Source organism: Elaeis guineensis, chromosome 2 (assembly GCF_000442705.2).
Source record: "Elaeis guineensis isolate ETL-2024a chromosome 2, EG11, whole genome shotgun sequence".
Lineage (NCBI taxonomy): Eukaryota > Viridiplantae > Streptophyta > Magnoliopsida > Arecales > Arecaceae > Elaeis > Elaeis guineensis.
In genome coordinates, this window is record NC_025994.2 from 107,753,837 (window position 1) to 107,775,234 (window position 21,398).

Consider the following 21,398-nt stretch of genomic DNA (forward strand, 5'->3'; position numbering starts at 1 on the left):
GGGGAGGACTCCTACGGTGGCTGGAGGTTTCCATCTTTATGAGCCCTCAGTCTTGAGAGTGGAGCTTCACACTGCTTGGGTTGGCATCAACTTTGCTATATGGGAGTTTCGTATGGAGAGGATCTTCATTGAAGATGACTCTGCTACTGTCATTGTCTAGATCTAGAGATGGGCAATGGGTGGGGCTGCCCATGACACAGCTCGGCCCAGCACGAGACGGACCGTGTCAGGCACGTCCCATCAGCTACAGTACCGTGCCGTGCTTGGCACGGCCTATAAGAGGGGGGTCGGGCCGAGCTGGAGTTTTTTGACCCACGGCCCAGGCCCGACACGGCCCATAAGGGTCTAGACCGGCATGTCCCATTGGCTAGGCATGGCACGGCCCACATGCCAGCTCGGTCCCTTTGAAACAGGCCATTTGGCATAGTCAGTTTGGGGTATGGGGTGCGGGCGCAGCGGCCGATGGAGGGCAGAGGGGGTTTCGAGGGGGGGTATTCATCCGTGCCGCACTTGCTGCAACCTCGCCCCACCGTCATCTGTGCTGCACCCGCTGTCCGCTTCCAGCTCTACGTGACCACCACCATCCCTCCCCTCCCCTCTCCTCGGGTCTCGACATCCGTCTGCACCAAAGCCGGCCCCCTCGGAACCCCCTCCACCCTCCCCTCCCTCTCCCCTTGTGAGGCACCCGTCGTGGCTATCTGTGCCGCACCTGCCGCGGCCTTGCCTCACCCCCGTCCGTGTCGCACCCGCCATCCACCTCCAGCTCCACACGACCACCACCCTCCCTCCTCTCCCCTCGGGCCCCAGCGTCCGTCTGCGCCAAAGCCGTCCCCCCGAAACCCTCTCTGCCCTCCCCTGATTGCTGTGCCCACACCCCACGCCCGTAACGGACCAAAACGGTCCGTGCCTAGTACAGTTTGTAATGGCCAGAAACGGATCGTGCCTGGCACAGCTCGTTTGTAATTTTTTTTTTTAAAAAGAGGCCCACGGGCCAACAGACCATACCAGGCACAGTCCGCCACCCACCGAGCCTAGGATCGTGCCGGACTGGAGCCTGATGCTAATCGTGTCGTGCTTGACATGGCCTGTTTAGCCTTAGACCCAGTGGGCTTGGGTCGGACCGTGTCAAGCACGACCCAGTGCCCTTCACTATCTGGATCCAGGATGGCTTGGGGTAGTAGAAGGCTCATCCATTGATCTGTGACATTTGGACTTTCCTTAGTTATTTCGCTACGTCGTCTATTAAGCACGTCTATCGGAAGGCAAACAGTGCAGTACACTAGGTTGCTGTCTTTGTGACGGAGTATTCGGAGGATTGAATTTGGAGGCCAGGAGATGTCTGTCCATCAGACCTGCGGGATATTTTGATCTTGATCATTTGGAGTGCTCTCGCATTAGAATAGTGTGACTATCCATTTTTATCCAAAAAAAAAAAAGAAAAGCAGCTTCCTTCTATCAATAACCCTCGTAGATAAGTAAATGATTGGGCCATATTGTATTGATAAATAAATTGTAGGATCTAATTGAAAAAATTATAAATTGGAGATCAAAATATTTTTCATCTAAACTTAAAGGGATACCCCCATAATTTTTTTCTATAGTAAATTACTTTTGCGCTATGTTCATTACAAGTATTTCGGTTAGTCCAAGGAGGAATAATTTCTTGTTATTATTCTTTACACCGTTGCCAAATTGCTATTATCGCATCCTCTCTTTTGTGTGATTAGCACCGTTGCATTAGCGTACTAATACAAAAAATAATTTAATAAAGAGACGAAAATGATCATTATCCATGTTGAGATATCAATTTCCCCTTCCCGCTCCTGAAAGGTCTAGGCTCCGTTTTTTATCACCAAAACCCTAAAAAGTCCTCGTAACTCCAGCCCCTGATAGTCCAAGCGTCGTGTACATTAACGGCGTCAGACGTATTGTTTATCTGTTTGTCCCATTGTAGATGTCGGCGTTTCTAGGCGTCCTCGCGGCGGCCGCCTTCCGTCCTAGTTCCCCGCCGGCGTGAGCCTCCTACAGTTCCTCCTCTTGTGGGGGAGAACGGTGGACTCTTCTCTCTGACACGCCGCTATCTGTTTCCCTTCCTCTAGGATCCAAGAACAGCGATCCCAACCCCTTAACCCCCTTCTTTCTCTTTCCTCTCTTTCCCCGATCCCTTTTTATCTTTGCTCTCTTCCAGCCATCCCACAGATGGAGGTCGCGGCGCGACCGAACCCCGGTAAGCACCTCCAAACGTTCTCCACTTCGATCTGGTAGATGGATTCTTGTTTTCCTCCTTCCCATCGGCTGTTTTTGATCTCTTTTTCTTTGTTTCCAGAGCTCACTCGTATTCTTTCTGCTTTCTTTTGGTTATTTCATCTATTATCTGGCTTTCTGCTTGTATTTTTTTCCCCTAGAAGTTTCTGTTTGTACGTTGTTCAATGCACTCAAGATAGCTGGCATTTGAAAAATATGTGATAAATGTGTGGTTCTTGTGATTTTAATGAAGTGTTGTTGATGAGAGGTTATCGTGGAAGTGACACTGCTGTTTATTGAGTTTAATGCTGCACGATTTGACGTTGTGAACCGAGTGTGAGCGTTCTTTTTTCTTTTGTTCAATGTGGTGGTAGTCATGTGGTTGTGACCTGTATTATTTGTTGTTTCTTGAGTAAATCACAATGCTTGGAATAAAGGAATTTTGTGCTTGCCAGTCGGAGTAGAGCTCTATGTCTTTTCACAAGATTGTTTGAAGATTGCCCGGACGTTGTTATCTTAATGAATTCTTGATTACCTATCTCTCTCTCTCTTTTGGGCTACAGTTCTTCTCTCCTTTTCTCCTTAAAATATGTTTCTATCATTAGGTTTTCTTTCTTATTTGTTTCTCCTTGTATATCTGCTATAATGTATATCATATATTTAATTTGGATACTTTGATTTGAGTCTCCTTTGTGCGATCTGGTGCACCCCTTGCCAGTTTACCAAGGGCAAGGCTACTTTCTCGGTTGGCAGCAGGGTGGACACCCCTGCTCCGGGTTTGGACTCGGGGTTTTTTGAGTTCTCTCTCCTTATCAATTATGAGTCTTTTTTTTCCGGTCCTAATTTTCTAAGTGAAAGAAAGGCACTTTGTTGAGGCATGTTCATTGCAGGTTTCCGCTCCACGCATGTTTGCATAAACACACACACACACACACGCACGCTACATTGTCCTTTAATTGGTTTATGTGTGGATATCTTGTCATACTTTATACTTTTATATGGTTGTATTATATGCCATATTCTGAGTTTCTTCAGTTCATTTCTTGCCACACCAATAAAGTTGTTATCAATGGACCCCTTTTATTGTCTGTGATTATCATAAACCATTTATTAGCGGGACTTCTGAGGCTCTCATTACATTAGCATACCATCTAATGTATATCTTTTTTTTTTTGTTTGGTTGAGCTTGTCCAAAAAAACTCTTTTTATTTTGTCTTGTCAAATTTGATGACTCCCACTAAATCAAAATGATCAGTTGAACTTCAATCAAAGTAAATTGCTGATTCTTGATTTCCTTGACTTCCGAGTTTCCATGCATGCTAATTCATTTGAAAAGTCATCATACCCAAATGTGCTATCATGAGTGACATCTATTAAGTGAATTCGACACTTCGAGCAAGTAATTTTCAGAGTTACTTCTTTGTACCTGATGTTCAGATGTAATTCTTTTTGAAATTTAAACAATAAATAACTTATTGGATAGTATTTTCTTGCATGAAATATTCCTAATGCAAATCCTTATAATAACAGATGGTGCCATGGCATGTCATCTAGGGTCTTGTGCTGGTTTATTCATGAAAGCACAGTAGACATTGGCTCATGTACCGGATAAGTGAATGACATCATCCTAAATAGAATTTCTCTTGCAGCTGCCGGGTGTATGAACATGCCAAATAGAACTACTTATTTGATGGGAGAAATTACTTTATCTGGGCATAGTAAAAGAAAAAAAAAGGATCAATACCTTTTGCTATTATATATGAAAGTTTTTTTGGACAGATTCTTGCCAATTGGAAGACCTTTTGATAGTTCATCCACAATCATAAATTCTACATCAGCCTTTGGTGAACAAATTTCCAAGACGCTACTTGTACTGCTATTTTATGAACTAAGGTACAGTCAATTCAATTAAGAGCATAAATATCATACCATATATCTGATTTGATACTTAGGAATGGTTCAATTTAAAAATTTGTTGATAAAATAACACTGATAAAATCTTTGTTTAAGACGCACATAGTTTCCAGAACGAAACATGAACATGCAATAAGCTTTTGATCATTTTCTCCAGACTAGTTATTTGAGCTGGGCCTCTTTAGATGTATGATATTTGAAGAAAAACCTTTTAAAGAATTTGACAAAGATCAACATCCAATTTTTGATATCTTGATCCTCTGGTTGAACTGCTTTTTCGCAGGAACTGTTGATATGGCTTTTTTAATATTGTATCATTTGGGATTTGATCTACGTCTGAATGTGAAGGGTTTTGAAGCAGCCTGCAGAACAGTACTCTGATTTGAATAACTTATCTTTAATCATGAGGTGCTGAATAATATCATCAAAATATTGGTTCAGCACACTTCAATACTAATCTGATCCAATCTGTGCCTTAATATTCTGGGTCATGGGCCCTACTAGTAGGTCTTGTAACTAATATCACTAGCTACTCAATAACAGTATATCATTTGACTCATGTTATACCATGGTGTAAAGAGTTCTGCTGCCTAAGGGTGAAGTTGTATAAGGGCGAAGAATGGGATCATAGGAAGTATGCAGTTGTATCACTGATTTCTACTAAAACTCTGAAAATTAAATTGTCTGTAGATCACCTATCATTATTAGTATTAGGATCAAAGAAGGCGGAATCGGAATCGGGATCTGTGTTGGCCGGCCGGCGGTACGGGTCTGTACTGGACTAGACTGGTGTGAACCGACACAGAAGAGAAGGGAACCGGGGAGGAGGAAAAGAGAGAAAGAGAGAGGGGGAGAAAGAAAGAAAAGGCAGGAGGAGAAGTTATCGGAGAGGTTGCCGCCGGACAGTGCAATCGACGTTTGCAGTGCCGTGGGCGTGAAATAGGGACGATCATTTTATTTCATCAGTTTTTTTTTAAAATTCAGATTACAGTGAAGCCGACAATGGATTTATCGGCTTCACTAAAAGGAGGGAGGGGAAGCCGTCGAATGGCCTCCAATTGGCCGTCGTGGTCATCGGACGATGCAATCGATGCCTGCGGTGCCATGGGCGTGAAATAGGAGCGATTGCCCCTGTTTCATTAGTTTTTTTTTTTTAAATCTGGATTACGGTGAAGCTGGCAAATCCATTACGGGCTTCACTGTTTTTAACTTTTTTTTTAAAAAATTTGCCGGCTTCACTATTCATAGACGTTTTTAAAAAAATGCGATGAGGAAACATGGGTGGTTGCCCCTATTCTACAGCTGCGGCTCCACCTGTGCGTTTTGCACCGTCCAGTAGCCACAGCGGCCACTCGGCATCCTTCGCTAGCTTCTCCGTCAGTTGCACGACCCTCCGATATCGTTGCTTCCCCTCTCTTTCTTTCTCTCTTGTTTAAACGTTCTATCAGACGACACCGAGCTGTGGAGGCCTCTGCGGCCCTCCGATGGCCTCAACGGGGCACTGTTAGCCTCCGGTGGCCTTGTCCCATCTCTCCCTCCTCTCCTCTCTCTTTCTCTCCCTCTCTTTCCCTATCCATCATTTGGTATTTCGATTTACCTGTCCGAACAGTCTTGATTTGTTGCCGGTACGGCTTAGAACATCCTGAACCGTCTGGTTCGGGACAGTTTCACGAACCTTGGCTAGGACTATATAAACTAAGATAATTAGTTAACCAAGGATTTTCCAGAAGTTTACTATGAGAAAGTTCCAAGAGTCCTGTGGGACGTTTAATTTAGTTGAGCAGAAGTTATATATGTCATGAAAAATTAGATTCTGAATGGCAAATCTAACCAGTCTAAATTGACTGGCTTAACCTCCTCTGTTTAATTGCTCTACTGATGGAGTATATGGGAGATCACCTGGTTTTTATTATTACTGATGTCGGGTGTTGTTTTCACCCTCTCATTGTTCAGAGCATTGTGTTTCATGATTATCAGCAGGCAGTACTGATTTAAGTTAATAACTGTGACCATTTCTACGGGATAGCAGGATAGTAACTTTTGCTTCCATTTTTATTAGCAAAATCAATGCTGCAGAAGATTATTGGTTTGTTTTCTCAGCTTGCTTATTTTGCAATTCTTGCGTGAAAGAAATTATAATGTTAATTTGTTGGTTTGTCTGGTTAATTTCATAAATAACTTGCAAATATTTTTTAAATCTACTTTAAAATCTTTGTTTGTGATAGGTATTCTCAAATAATGCCAAGCTGGCATGGTCTTATTGAGGTGGATTTTTCTAAGGGTTGATTGTATATTGTTGTTGCTGGAGGTAAAATGGTGGAATATTATATATTTGAGTAGGGCAGGAGTTGACTAATATTCTTGTGGTTTTCTTGATTTTTTTTATAAATATGATCAGATTATCTTTTTGGTTCTTTTTTTGTTTTTGACTATGTAATTTGAATTTGATTCTTTATAAATGAAAAGGAAATACATGCTGCACTAATTTTAGTTTCGTGTAAATGTTATAGCTTTTCTTTGTTATAGACACGGTTGAGCGATCTCAATTAATTGAATGGATATTTATTGTTTTGATTAATTTAATTTCGATCTTCATGTATCGGCAGAGCAATTCATGCATAAAAATCGCTTACAAGAATATGCTCAAAGGTCATCCATACCTTTGCCAATATATCAAACTGTTAATGAAGGGCATCCACATGCACCGCAATTCAGATCTACTGTTCTGATAGATGGAGTGACATTCATATCGTCTCGTACATTTCCTCATCGAAAAGAAGCAGAGCAAGATGTGGCAAAACTGGCTCTTGAAGGCATATCTAGGAAGATAAAGGATGAAGGAATTCCCCTAATTCATGCAGTATGTTGCATGTATCTAATCATGGTTTCATTTAAATTTGTCCTTGCAACATTGTTACTCTTCCAAATGTTTTTTGGTGTCTGTATGTCCATACTTCAAAAATTGATACCACTGTCTTGCAATTTTAGTTATTTGTTTCTTATTTTGTTCTGATACTTGTAAAGAAAACAAGAGAGCTAAAACAAAAAGACCTGCTATAATATTATTGTGAGACATCTAAGCCTACTTTTTATTCATTAATTATATATTCATCTACTAAGAAGTTTAAGAATATTTTTGTTCCTTCTTTGTTATTGTTTTGCTAAGTTGTGCATTTGTTTGTGAATTCATTATGTTGGTCATAATGCAAATTAAGGGTTAGGCAGGCATATATGTTCCATGTAGGTAACTTTAAGATTACCCAGCAGAAAGCATGAAAATCTTGGAATATAAATCATAACCACTATGCTTTATAGGACATTTGCAGATCAATTGATCATTGAAAAAAATGATGCAAGAGATGTCATATCCTAATATATTTTATTGAGACATTTAAGCCTTCCTTTTATTCTTTAATTATATTGTCATGCACTAAGGAGATTAAGAAATGTGTTGTTCCTTTTTTGTGATTGTTTTGCTAAGTGATGCGTTTGTTTGTGAATTCAGTATGTTGCTCATAAAGCACAATAAGGTTTGGATGATTTAAGATTATCCAACAAAAAGAATCAAAATCGTGGAATATAAATGATAACCCCAATGAAATGGATCCGATCCGGAAAATGAAACGGATCCTATTTTAGAACCCGACTCGGATCCACGAGTCCTTTAAAATGGTTCGGTTGGGTCTATGCGGGTCAGATTGGATCGGATAATGGGTCAACCCAACCCATTTGCAGCTTGAAGTAGTTAGAAGCTCGAGCTCTACTCGATTTAAAATACTCGAGCTCGAAACTTGACTCAAGATTGATCGATCCGAGTTGAATATCAACAAAGCTATGCTCGAGCTTGAGTTTGAGCCTTAGTCTACTAATAATAAGTATATATTATAAATTAAAAATAATATTATTAAAAATATATATAAACTTGAATACACTCACGAGCTTTCGAGCTGAGTATCTTGTTACTCGGGCTCGACTTGAAAGCCTATTCAAGCTACTTGAGCTCAATAATAGCCGAATCAAGTTGAGCTTGGACTTGAGTTGAAGCTTGAGTAGCTTATATGCAAGCTCAATTCATTTGCACCGCTATATTATCTCCAGCATTGCATTACTTAAAAAGGAGAACGTTGCGAGTTAATTTCTCAATAAAGCAATACAACTTGTTACCATTTTGAAGGGCAAGATAAGCCACTCTACCCACTTTATTTTCATACTAAAAACTAATTGATATAGCTCTGGAACTGCTTGAAATTAGCCCCTAATACTGTAGACTTTTAGTTTGGAGCTTCATAATCTTTTATTCAGCTATAACTGAATGCAACTATTTCTACTTTTATTATTGTGACATTCACCACTATTTTGAGGTGTCTTTCTCAGCTGTAATCAGTATTGTCATTAGTCATGACAAATATTTAACCCATAATATTTTTTGAGCATCACAATATACCACCTAACCATTATTTATGGTTCTATGTAAACTTACTAGTTTGTGCATAAAAAATGCTAATTGTGTTCTTGAAGAAATACTTGATAATGATGGTACTGATAATGACTTTGCTTTTGTGTTATTCATGACATCATGTTTGAGTTTCTGATTTTTTTTTTTAATAGCATAAATTTCGTCTTCTGAAAGATTATATATATTAAAACATCTGACCTTATCTACCACTTTTCAGGATACTACATTCTGCAAGTCTATCCTTCACGAGTATGCAGTGAAGATGAGTGTAGAGAAGCCTACATATACAACATCTCAATTAAAAAGGGTGCTGCTTCCTTCTTTTATATCATCTTTGGTTTTTGATGGAAAAACTTACACAGGTGCTGCAGGAAGAAGCAAGAAGGAAGCAGAACAGATTGCTGCACGTGCTGTTATTCAGTCCATCTTAGGTTCTCTATATTATGCTTACTTGATTTATACCTGGTTAATTTAGAGCATGTATTGAGAAGTCATAGAGTTACTTGTAGAAGAAGCTCTTTAATCATTTGTAATGATTTGCAGCTTACTCTGATACAAGGACTATTATGTCTCAAATTGTAAAATCCAAGGGTAAATTGTATGCTGCAATACAAAAGAACAGTGACTCATATTTATTGCCTCTGGGACATGTGGCCTCAGGACAGCAGGCAAGGAATGACTCTAACAGCAGTGCTGTGAAAGGAAAAGAAATTCAGGCTACCTCAGCAAATGATGACTTAGCCGGTGTTGCAAATCAGAAGCAATTGCTCTTGGGGCATCTTCCTGCTGCTGCAGAGACAAAATCACTTCTTGAAGCTAAGAAACCTAAAGAAGAATATCCATGTGAACAAAGTTTTGGGCCAATTGGAAACAACACATCACCACCAGTTCTTGCACAAGGCGGTCTGCCTTCGGGATTAAAGAGTAGGTTGTTCGAGTCATCTGATGCATCTTATCAAGCTGAACAAAACCAAGTGAATGATCTGGCTGGGCCATCTATGCAATCCTATGATGCTCAATATGGGGTTCCTCGTAGCCAGAGAAAGCGCTCGAGGAAGAAGCAGAAGGGGGGACATCAACACAAGAAAGCACGGACTGAACTGTATGTATTATATAATCTATGCTTGCATTAGTAACTTTATTTGTTTCTTTTATACTGATGCATGACTCTGATTCTTCTGTCTTTGGTTGACATTTAGTTTTTAACCAGTTTTGTTTAACAGGTAATTACACAGTCCAAACAAGATAATCTACTTATACCATTCATAAATTTTATAACAATAACTGAGGATAATAATCCACTCTTGGAAGAGATTTGTTTCCTTTCATCAGTTGTAGAAATAATTCAGCTTTTTATTTCATGTTTTATAAATACAAGTTTTGGAAGAGCAAATAGTTTGTCTAATGAATGGGGATGGTATATTTTGATGCTTTCACATGTCAGTTTTCATTACAGCAATTTAAGTCAACTATGGTCTGTTGTGACTGATTGCCACTTAAAATTATTTTCTTACTCAAAGAGATGTAACAGAATTGAGCCATCTGCTGTTTTGCCAGTAATGCTTCATTGTTAACTTGAATTCCATTGTTAACTTGAATTTCAGACCAAGGATATGGAAAAAATGATAAAACAAGCAGCAAGGGACTAAAGTAAGAAACTTGGTGAATCAAACATACATCAAGAAGTAAGCAACTTCATGCCAAGTAAACCTTTTTTTTTTCTTTTCGTTTCTTTGTTTCTTTTTTTGGAGGGGGTGGGGGACTTGTATGTGCTGGGTTTGAGAAATGCTGAATTTCTTATTGAAAACTTTAGAATGCATACAACCTCGACGAGCATGTTCTTCATGATGGAAGAAAAGTTGGTTTGAGTCTTTATCAGACCTATATAAGATGTTGTCACAGAAGAAATTATTCCCTTTTTAGAGTCTGAACCTGATAGATAAATCTTAGTACAGTTTCTATCCATGAATAAAGGAAGTAGAAAAACATGCAATTAACCAAATCATGGTTTTCAGTACCTTGTACTGGTGAGAAACCAAATGCATACTTGGTACATCCTTTTTACTGATTGTTGGTACTCGGTACCAAAACCAGGATGGTACTAACAGTATGCCTATTGGGTACCATTATGGGTACTGAAACTGGTGCTATAGACCTTGCACAACATTACTAATTTCAGATAATTAATCCTTTTGATAACTAAGATCAGACTCTTATCAAATTTCCTTAGTCAAATGCCAAAACTTCTTCATGACTAGATAAGTTATAAGCTTCCTAAGATAAGAATCGAAAATGCTACTTAAAGTTCAACATAAAATAGAAATAGAAAGACCATTATGCAGGAGAGTTCCAATGTGATGGAGACATATACGGAGGTCTTTGATGTCAGTGTTGTACAAGGAGGCTATCTAGGGAAGGATTCATATGTGAAGGAATGCCAAACTTTTTAGGGTGATTTGGCATCCGTGCAGTTTCTGATAGTCACCAGAGTTTAAGCCTTAACACTGCATGATGATTTGCCTTAAGCTCATAATGGCTTAATTTAATTCAATGTTTCCTTAGTTGCTCCATTCCATAGGATGTCATGCTGGTGCTTCCATTTGGTGAAAGATTCTCGTAAATGCAAGCAAAAATGAAGCTATGCATCCTCTTTTCCCATGTATGAGTACATAGACCTTACCTTTTGATTATTGATTCTTCTTGGCTTACCAGGTTGGACCATGACCTCGCTAGCTTTTAAATATAAAATTTAGCACTTGGATTATAATGACTGCTGCGTTCTTTTTTGTTCCACATGCTTTGTAAATCCATCATCCACAAACCTAATCATAAACCTCATTTTTCTGTTGTATTTTATCAAGCATCATATTCAGCTGTCTTAATAGATAAAACTCAACTTTATTTAAAAAATAATTAGACTTGATTTAATTATTGAATTTTTGACAATGACTTCATGATAAACTTTTGGTATTTTTGGATCTTCACAATCGGTTTATGATTTTTCTTGACTTGCCCACCATGCAGGAGCATCGCTTTTACCCAAGGTATTGACAATAACCTGACAATTGTTTGTGGGATAAGACAAGGCTAAGACTTCAAAACATCACGGAATTCCTTGCTATATAGCTTAAAATTGAACATGAGTTCTCATGGTGCTTTATAGCTTAAGATTAACCCTTTTCCTTTCTGCGGCAAATTGTTGAATTGATTCAACTGATTTTCATTGTATGACAGTCTAATTTCTCCAACACATTCCCTGAGGAAACTTCTTTACTGCTAAAATTGAGTCAAGACAACATACCCGAAAAAAAGTGTTGGAGATTAAGTTTTTGATGCTGAGCTTTCAGATTTATGCATTCATCAGTTTCATAGTTATGTCCAGGCTTGTTTTTCTTGCCCATATGATTTAAGTCATATCTCCAACTGATGTTTTAACTGATGACTGAGTACCAAGCATTTCTGTTAGCTTTATGCCTTACTTTGGCGACCTTCATGAAGTTTAGAATGTTAATTGTTCGTATTTCAAGTTAGTGTATCACTCATATGCTTGTGTGACTTACCTTTCAATTATTGGATGCCCATTATAGGTCATAAATTGCTGTCAATTCAAAACTTTGTGGCAACATTGTTGTTAATTTGCTGTTGAAGCTAGCCAAGTCACCTCTTCTAGTTGGTTTCAAAATTTACCTTTTGTTCTTGTGCTTGCCTGATCTTGATAAACGGATTTAAGCTCAATATGTTTGGACTTTATTTAAGCAGAGGGTGACTGGGTACTCATCATTGTAACAGGATCCCATGGTTTGATTATAGTGTTGCAAGGTTGTCAAATCGCTTAGGTGGTCCTAGGAATGAGCCCATTAAAGGTCTAGGCAAAATGCCTGCAACACCAGGCAGGTTTTGGGGTAAAAGAATTCTGTACAGGTTACAAAAATTGTATCATTCGTCTGTAGAGTTGTATATAGTTCATAAAAAGCATATCAAAGATATCATATTGATAAAGGAAGGTTGTTAACTAGGGGTGTAAATTTTGATTAAACCGCTTAAACCATCCAACCCGAACCGAACCGAACCAAATATGGCGGTTTGGCGGTTTAACTGGTTCGGTTCTGTTGAATAAAACAGAAAAACCAATATTTTGGTTTGGTTATTAGTTTATTGATTTATATGTTCTGTTAAAACCGAACCGAACTGATAAGCTAAAATTAAAATACCGTCATTTTATATATTTATATATACACCTATATTAGATGCTTTATATATTTGTATATACACTTATGTTATATGTATATTCAAAGTTGGGCTATATACTTTATGTGAATTAAGAATTTAAAATATTGATTTGATCCTATTTCAATCCAACTTAGATAAAATTTGACTTGATTATAGATCATAATAAAAGAACAAAAAATAGAAATCAATCGACCAACTCGCTTAAATCGAAAAACCGTTCAAATACTTGAAAAAGCTACATGAACAAATCGAACCGATACAAAATCGAACTGAAGAAACCGATTGTGTTTAGTCAAATATTTGATTTTAGGAACTTCTTAAACTGAAATGTCAGTTCGGTTTTAAAAAATCACTTAAAACCGAACCGTTTTCAGTCCGATTGTCAACTGTGCAATAATGAATCTTAGATTGAATTACTCTTTATCTCTTCAATTAAGTACTTTTTCCTTGAATAGATAATTAGTCAACATCGAGCTCGCATTAGTGCAATGGTGAGATAGTTGCTTTAAATTTGGTGCAATCTGTGCGGCATTCTGTCAAACAACTCATAGGCGGTGGAAATGGAGGGGAGGAACGTGACTAGTGGTGGAGGCCGGTCGTCCGTGGGCTCTGGTGAAGAGAACCTATCTTGGGCGAAGGTGGCACAGGATAGTCCGTGGCAGCCGGTCTGGACTTCCCACAAGATTACTAAGGAGGTGGAGAGGCTTCAACACTACTTCACTAAGGTATTGGAGTTTCCGAAGGAGGAGATGGAAGCTTCAAGGAAGGAATGGAAGGATGTAGCAGTCATTATCCGGAGCTTAGGCTGAAGGGTACCTCTCGAATGGGTGGCGAAGGAGGTGAAAGAGAAGGGGGAGCTTGAATATGACCTTGACATATTTGTGCTAGTGGAGGATCATCTCCTCGCTTTCGGTCCGCTTGGATTGCAGCGCTGCCTTCTCTGGCAGGCCTTGGTTTGTCACTAGCCAACTATTGGCGATGGAACCATGGGTGGTTGACTTCATGCCTGGAGCTAGAGTGGTTATCTATACGACGGTGTGGCTCCGACTGCTGGAGTTGCCGATCGAGTATTGGAAGGAATCAAAGATCTTGGGCATCGCATTGGAGGTCGGGGAGCCATTTGCCACTGATGACTTCACCGGTCAACTTCGAAAGATCGATTATGCTCGGATGCGAGTCACGACGCGACGATGCCATGGAAACCTGAAGTCTTGATCAGGGGGCAGAAAGGGGTGTTCTGGCGACCCTTCATTTACGAGAATATCCTGGCAATGTGCTATCTTTGCAGTCGATTGGGGCACATAGACGATGAGTGTCATTTTTCCCAAACGAAAGTGAGCTCAGATGGTAGCAATTGCCCATTGCAGCTGGTCAATTTCGTGGATGTCAGTGAGATTGATTGAAGGTTGGGGGTGGAACTAATGATGGAGAAGACATCGGAGGCCCAAATGGAGGATGGCGGGGTCAGTAGGGGTGGCAACAGATCGGATATTGGTCGGATCGATCGATATCCATACCCCCCGCATCCAAAAAAAATCATATCCGTATCCACCATGTACCTGTCTCACGTTGGGTTGGGTCAGGCTCCAAGGACGGGTCAGGTTGGGTTGGGTTATTCGAATCGATCTTTCATTTCGCCCTTCTTTGTTCCCCATTTACACTGTCGCCCTATACGACCATCCCCAAACCCTATAAAATATTATGCTTCCACCAAGATTAAGCTCTCCAAACCTCAAGGGACCAACTCACACCGCCACAACTCGCACAAAATTTCATATGCTCGAGAAAAAATCTCAATTAGAACCTAAAAACCTCTTCAATCTCCCTCAGGGGCTCTCCTTTTCCATAGATCTCTGAAAAAGAGTGAAATGAGAAGAAAAAGAAGCAAAAAGAAAAAAAAAAGATCAATCTATGTGGGAAAAGGTCTTATCTTTTAACTTTTCCATCTTTCTTTTGTTTTGGTTGATTTTTCCTATTTTTTTCCGATGTTTCCTCTGTTTTTTTCGGTCCTTAGGAGTCTTAGTCGGGTGGGAGGCTTGGAGCTGTCGAATAGGGAAGCTTAGACAATGGCTAGGGTTTTGTCGAAACCCTAGCTGTCGAGCTGTCGCCTCTAGGGGTGGGGACTTATCGGTAGCTGCTAGTGATGGGGGAGTGGGGACCCACTACCTGTTGGGCTGTTGCAGCACCACTTGGATGTTAGGATGGCCTGAGTCATCTGGTGGGGGGGGCGGGTTTTGATGTAAATGAGAGAGGGGAGTGGGGACCCGTCGGGCTGTCGTAGTGCTGCTTGGATGTTGAGGTGGTCAGGTCATCTGGTGGAGTGGGGGTTGGGCGGGGGCGGCGGGGGTTTTGATATAAATGAGAGGGGGCAGATTTTGATGTAAATGAGAGAGATTTAAATTTTTTAAATAAGAGTATTATCGAGGTGGGTTGGGGGCAGGGCATACCATTGCTCGTATCCGACCTGAACTCATTTCGGATATGTTTTGTAAAATCCATACCTATCCCGCCTCTTAATCGGATCGGATAAAATCCATCCCGTTCAGATCAGATCGGATATTCATCGAATCGAAAAAAATTATCATCCGAGGGGTCAGTGCTTAGGAGCTCGACGGTCGATCGCGTTCGGGTCCCTGGATTGTCACGGCTCGGATTTGGCAGCCGCGGGCTCCTAGAGTTGGATTGAAGCCGAGGAAGGAGGTTGAGTCATTTAACCCTAACTCGTCCTTCTCCATGTCGAGTTTGTTGAAGAAAAAATTGGGTTCAACTAAGTCATCATTCGACTTGGACAGATGGCAAAAATTAATCAAGGCGGCTCGGCATAAATCACCTGATAAAAGGATAACTAGGTTGGAACTCAAGTGAGTGAGCTCAACGGAGTCGAAGCTAAGGGCTAGATCGGCCTTTTCAACTCATGGATCGTGGCCCAACGGAGGGGGCTGGCTTGAGCCAGGAGGGTGGTCCAAGCGCATGCGATACTGTGATGAGTGAGGCAGGTTCCTCCAAACTAAGACAGGCCAGAAGCCTATTGAAGGCCCATAAGGCCAAGGAGATGCTAGGCCCGGGTGTGAGTTGGGTCTGGAGGGGCCTGGATCAGTCATTCATCTGGATTGGGTGGCATTTGGGATCCCATAGTGGGTCATGTTGATCATGGAAGGCAAGGAGGTGACGACGGAATTCAGATGTCGATGGAAAGTGACCAGGTCAGAGGAGGATGTGAAGGGCAATGGCTGACTGGAGGGAGGTGGATCGGTGGTGGGTGTTATTTCCACCAGCCGTCGGAAGGAGCTGAAGGATGGTGTCTTGGAGCTGTGGCTGGTCGTGGGCTCACTACCCACAGGTGAGGTTGGTGGCATTGTTGGCAGTGACCTTGGGCCCCAAAGACCACCCTCATGGCTGGAGGTAGGTGGGGAGAGCATTCCAAGGAGAACCCTGGATGGCATAGGGAAGATGGCTAAGGGCGAGGGCTTGGCTAGTGGTAGGTCAGGTTGTCAATTGCAAAAGGGCCAAGAGCAGGTAATGGCTAAATTGAAAGCCACTTTGGATGTTGATCGGACTGGTTTCAATGCTTGTTCCGCGAAGGAGCTGGACACAGTCTCTAAGGATCGTGCTGGGGTGAGTGGAGACCCGGCATCTCACCATTGATCTGTTATCCATGAAGGTGTTAATGTGGAATAATCGAGGGGCTAGGAAACCATCATGTCTACTTTTCGAAGACTTATCTACCTTCACAATTCAGAGCTCTGTGTACTGTTTGAAAGCTGTTTGTCAGGGAACAACCTCATCTGTGCCAGGCGGAGATTTCTGAGAACTTAGGGACTATGCAATTGAGTCTGGTGGGCTATCTCGGGGTATGATTGTGGCTTGGATGAATGGGGGTGTGAATATGGATGTTTTCCATAATTGTGACCAGCTTGTGATCATTGTTCTATATGAGAATAATAATCCTCCTTGGCTTTTATCTAGTGTCTATGCGAGTACAGATTATAGGGAGAGGCATGTGGTGTGGAGTGAGATGGCGAGTTTGATTGATCAAGATATTCGCTCGCTGGTGGCAGGGGATTTTAATTGCATTGACAGTATTCAGGAGAAGAGGAGAGGCACGCCCTTTGCTGACATCATCGAGGCTAGAGAATTTCGTGAATTCATCCAGATGAATGATCTGGTTGACTTGGATTTCTCTGGCCCGAGATTTATCTGGTGCGACAACCATCAGGGTGGAGCAAGGATTTGGGACCATATTGACAGGGCCTTCGGTACAGTCAGCTGGTTCCAGATGTTTTCGATCATCAGGTCCGTAGTTCATGCATAATTTATAGATGGTCTCAGTTTGACGCAGTCTCATGGTCATTAAGTTTGACATGGAGAGAGCATATGATCGCATCGGCTGACAGTTTCTAGTGCACACATTGGAGAGTTTTGGATTTCATGGACAATGGATCAGATGGATTATCGACTGTGTTCGGTCAACTTTCTTTGCACTCTTGATTAACAACACTTCGATCGACTATTTCCAATCAATAGTTGGCCTTCGCTAAGGTTATCCCTTATTCTCCTACCCTTTTATACCTTGTACTGATGCTTCGTCCAAGGCATTGCAGGCAGCTACCATGGCACGGGACCTCGACCCCCATGAGCATGCATTGGGAGCTTGGTCGATTTTGCATCTTTTTGCAGATGATTGCCTCTTGGTAGGTTGGGCCACTGCTCGGAATGCGGCGTGTTTTCGATTGATTTTGGAGTACTGGAGGGCATTCGGGTAAAAGGTGAACCTACTGAAATCAGCTTTGTATTTCAGTCTGAAGATCAAGAGCCATTTGAGGCAGGTCATCCAAGAGAGGCTAGGGATTGTGGAGCACATTGGATCCTGTCATTATCTCGGGGTCCTAATCACTGGGCGCAGGCTTTGAAGGGTGGAGTGTACTGGGATTGAGGAGGCGATTCGGGGTTAGTTGGAGGGCTGGTAGGTCGGATGCTTCTCTATGTTGGGTAGGGTCACATTGGTGAGATCGATGCTCAGCTATGTGTTGATCTACTTGATGTCACACACTATATTGCCAAAGACCATGTTGAGGTGTGAGCAGTATTTTAGAAGTTTCTTATGGGGGTCTCATTGAGGCAGAGGTGTTCACCTTTTGGCATGGGACTTGATTTGTCAACCCACTAGGGATGGGGGTCTTGGTGTCTAGTCTCTTGCGGCGAGATGCGAGGCATTGATTGCCAGACACTGCTAGATTTTTATAATAGTCGGATGTCTTTGGAGTGTGATGACGAGGGTCTAGTGCAGTTCCTAATTCCTTGGCGATGATATCCAGCTAGCTTGGCGCAGCTCCTTTGTGTGGAAGGAGATTTGTTCTCGGGCTCAGACAGTCTTGGACCGAATCACATGGCTTGTGGGTGATGGACAGATGATCAAAATCCTGTGAGATTTGTGGATTGCTAAGTTGCCCTTGAGCAGATGGCTTACCTTCATAAACATGGAGACCATCGAGTCAAGGTGCATTTGTGAGTTGTTCTAGTCGAGAGGGAGTGGGTGGTACGTTGGTTTAGTGACCCACCTCTTTGGCACTGATTTGATCGAGAGGATGCTTTCTATTGTGCTGTCAGTACATGCCAGCCTAGATGTGAGGGTGTGTGGATCGACCTACATCCCGAGAGTGGTGATCAGGGATTTGTACAAGGCATACAAGGGGCCCTCGACCAAAAGATTGGATAGGGCATGGATTTGGAGGTTGCATATCGATCCAAGAGTCCATCTGTTCATTTGGAAGGTGGCTTGGTGCCGTCTTTCAACCAGAGCTGTGCTGCGGGCTAGAGGCATGGAGCTCCTGACAACCTGTCCTTGCGTTACGGAGGAGACCGTTGATCACATCCTCTTTCGGTGCCCTCAAGCTTGACAAGTGTGGAGGATGGCCGGACTTCTTACTATGACCATTTCCTATGGGGCCAACTCTATCTTTCTTAGAGGCTCTCCATAGGAGCATCGAGTGACTCGTCTAGGGCCATGGGCATTCAGGCGGCTTGCATCACCTACCACATCTAGTCGGCTAGGAACAACAGGGGCATATTCGAGGAGGTATGGCAGCTAGCGAGACTCACTTTGAGAGGACGTTACTCCAGACTATGGAGGTCATGCATTGTATATCAATCGGTTTGACCTTGGCCACTTGGGACATTTGGGACTCCTTGGTTGCTCCGGCAGTGCCCCAACTGGTGTTCATCATATGGGAGCCCCCATCCCTAGGTTATCTTAAGGTCAACTTTGATGGCAGTGTCAGAGATAGCAGAGGGATGTGGGATTTGTGATTCACGGCCTGGACTTTAGTTTTTTGGCTACTGGCGGATGTCACCTCATCGGCAGCACGGTTCCAACGGCAGAGCTGTAGGCATTACCTTTGCTAGATTGAGGCTTGGAGCAGAGAGACTAGTGATTGAGGGGACTCCGCCACGGTGGTAGCCTGGTTACATAGGCAACCGCCTTTAGCGGTGGTGCATCTTCTTATTCATGATATTTACTGCATGGCGGGGAGCTGTCTCTCCATTGAGATTCGTCATGTATACCATGAGGCCAACAATGCTGCTGACTGGATGGCTTCTTATGTGGTAGAGCATACTAAAGAGACTATATGGACTGATATTAGGGATCTTTGTTTGGCTTTTAAGGATATTCTTATTTTTTACTTCTTTGCATGTATTCACTTTTTTGCATGTATTCATATTAGACTTGTATGAACAATCTGATTTACCCAAAAAAAAAAAAAAAAGATAGAGAATTACTCATCAAATTTAATGTCTTAAATGAACAAATGACAAGGCTTTCCCATAGATGACAGCCCATATATGACCAGGCACCTGTATGGGCGCCAACCCAGGCGTTTGGGCAGCCACCTCACTTGAGGCCAGGAAGTTGCCAGTGTGTAGGCATTTTCCCCACCAATTGGATAATCGGTGCGTTTCTCTGTTTGCCATCACCTATCAGGCTTGTCTGCTCAAGAGCTCTTTTCTGGTTAGCCTGGGAAATGTACCTTTGGATTTTTGGATTTCTTGAACTTAAATATCGTCATTTTACATTCAGTAGTGGCAAATATTTGTTGCTCTTTTCAATAGTGTTATTCAATTTGAATTATGTTACATATGCTGGTGTGATCGGCTTCATCTGTCATGAATTGCCCTTGTGGTACTGCAGTAGCTGCTTATTTGTTATTGTAGCTAGTCATCTTTAGCGGATACGCTTTTAATATCTCTCTTCTTCGCCCTCTCCAATATTGTTTAGTCTATTTAAGTTAAAAAGATCTTTAGACAGAGTAGGGACTGACAAGTTACTCATCATTGTAACAGGCTGTCATCAACTCCACCCGTGTAGTGCTGAGTGTGTGTTGCAAAGTGATGACAATGAGTGCTGCTTCTTCGATAGAAAACGAAAAGGATGACAATGAGTTCTGGTTTTCACATACTGAACGGAGTGGTCAGATGTACGCTAACAATTCTCTCTGGTGGGGGTGGCCTAGTGGAAATACTTTTCTGGTTGGCTTATGTAAGTTTGTTTCTTAACCCCTGACAGTATAACCTGATACCGGTTGAGATGTTACAGTGCTGTTTGATTTGGTGACACCTATCATATTTGGAGCCAACTGCTTTCCTTGGTCTTTGGTTCGTTGTGTCTCTATGTAGAAAAATAAAACTAGACCAGCGCATTTGTTGATGTGACAAACCGACGGCAGTGTTGCATGGAATCTAGATGTAAGAGGGGAAGTCATTACAGCGTGTGGATATTTTACGTGAGTATTTTCCTGCTGCTTTCTGACAGCTGAGATTTAGGAACGTGGGACAATAGAGTGGATTGAAAGCAGAAAAAGTTTCATTGTGTTATTAGGATTTTGTCACTATGTTAGTTGTCTTTTGCAATTATGTTTATATCCGTTGGTGTCACGATCCAAAATTATAAGTCGGAGGTTATGGCAACCATTGTATATTCATAAATTTTTTTTTAAAAAAATATGCAAGATATCTTATTATGATATCAATGCATCACAGTGAAATAAAATTTAAATAATTTATGATTTAATTTTATTTTAATTAATTAAATTAAATATTTTATAAAATAAAATTTTATAATTTTGTAATTAAATTTTAATTTAAAATAAAATGTCAAAATTTTTTACTAATTTATTTTTTTATATTAAATTTTTGGATCAAACTAGATCTTTGAATTTGTAAAAATAATAGAAATTCGTCGTGAGCTAAACAGTTCAGTAAGCAATATGGGTTTTACCAATTAGTCATTTAATCTTTAAAATATACTATAAAATAAACATACAAGGTGCATCAGTTTAAATATAAAATATTAATTAAAATAAAATAATTCAAATTTAGTTTTTCAAAATTTATTTTCAAATTTTTAAATTTATAAATTAATTTCTTTTAAAATAATATGAATTAAATCAAAGTACCATCTTATAACTCTCAATGACAGGATATCACAGTACCAGCATACAATCTCTACTAGTAGGATATCGAAATATTAGCATATAATCTTCACCGGTAGAGTATCGAA

At 41.1% G+C, this 21,398-nt stretch overlaps 1 protein-coding gene across 1 annotated transcript; it reads left to right on the forward strand.

The window, feature by feature from the left end:
- The first annotated feature begins 1,866 nt into the window (after positions 1-1,866).
- LOC105047565 (uncharacterized) lies at positions 1,867-20,490 on the forward strand. The gene is given in 7 exon segments (XM_073252601.1): positions 1,867-2,227; positions 6,765-7,018; positions 8,832-9,045; positions 9,158-9,636; positions 9,638-9,716; positions 10,219-10,299; positions 20,183-20,490. Coding segments are annotated over 6 exon segments (1,104 nt in total). The 5' UTR covers positions 1,867-2,199; the 3' UTR covers positions 10,269-10,299; positions 20,183-20,490.
- Positions 20,491-21,398: the final 908 nt, after the last annotated feature.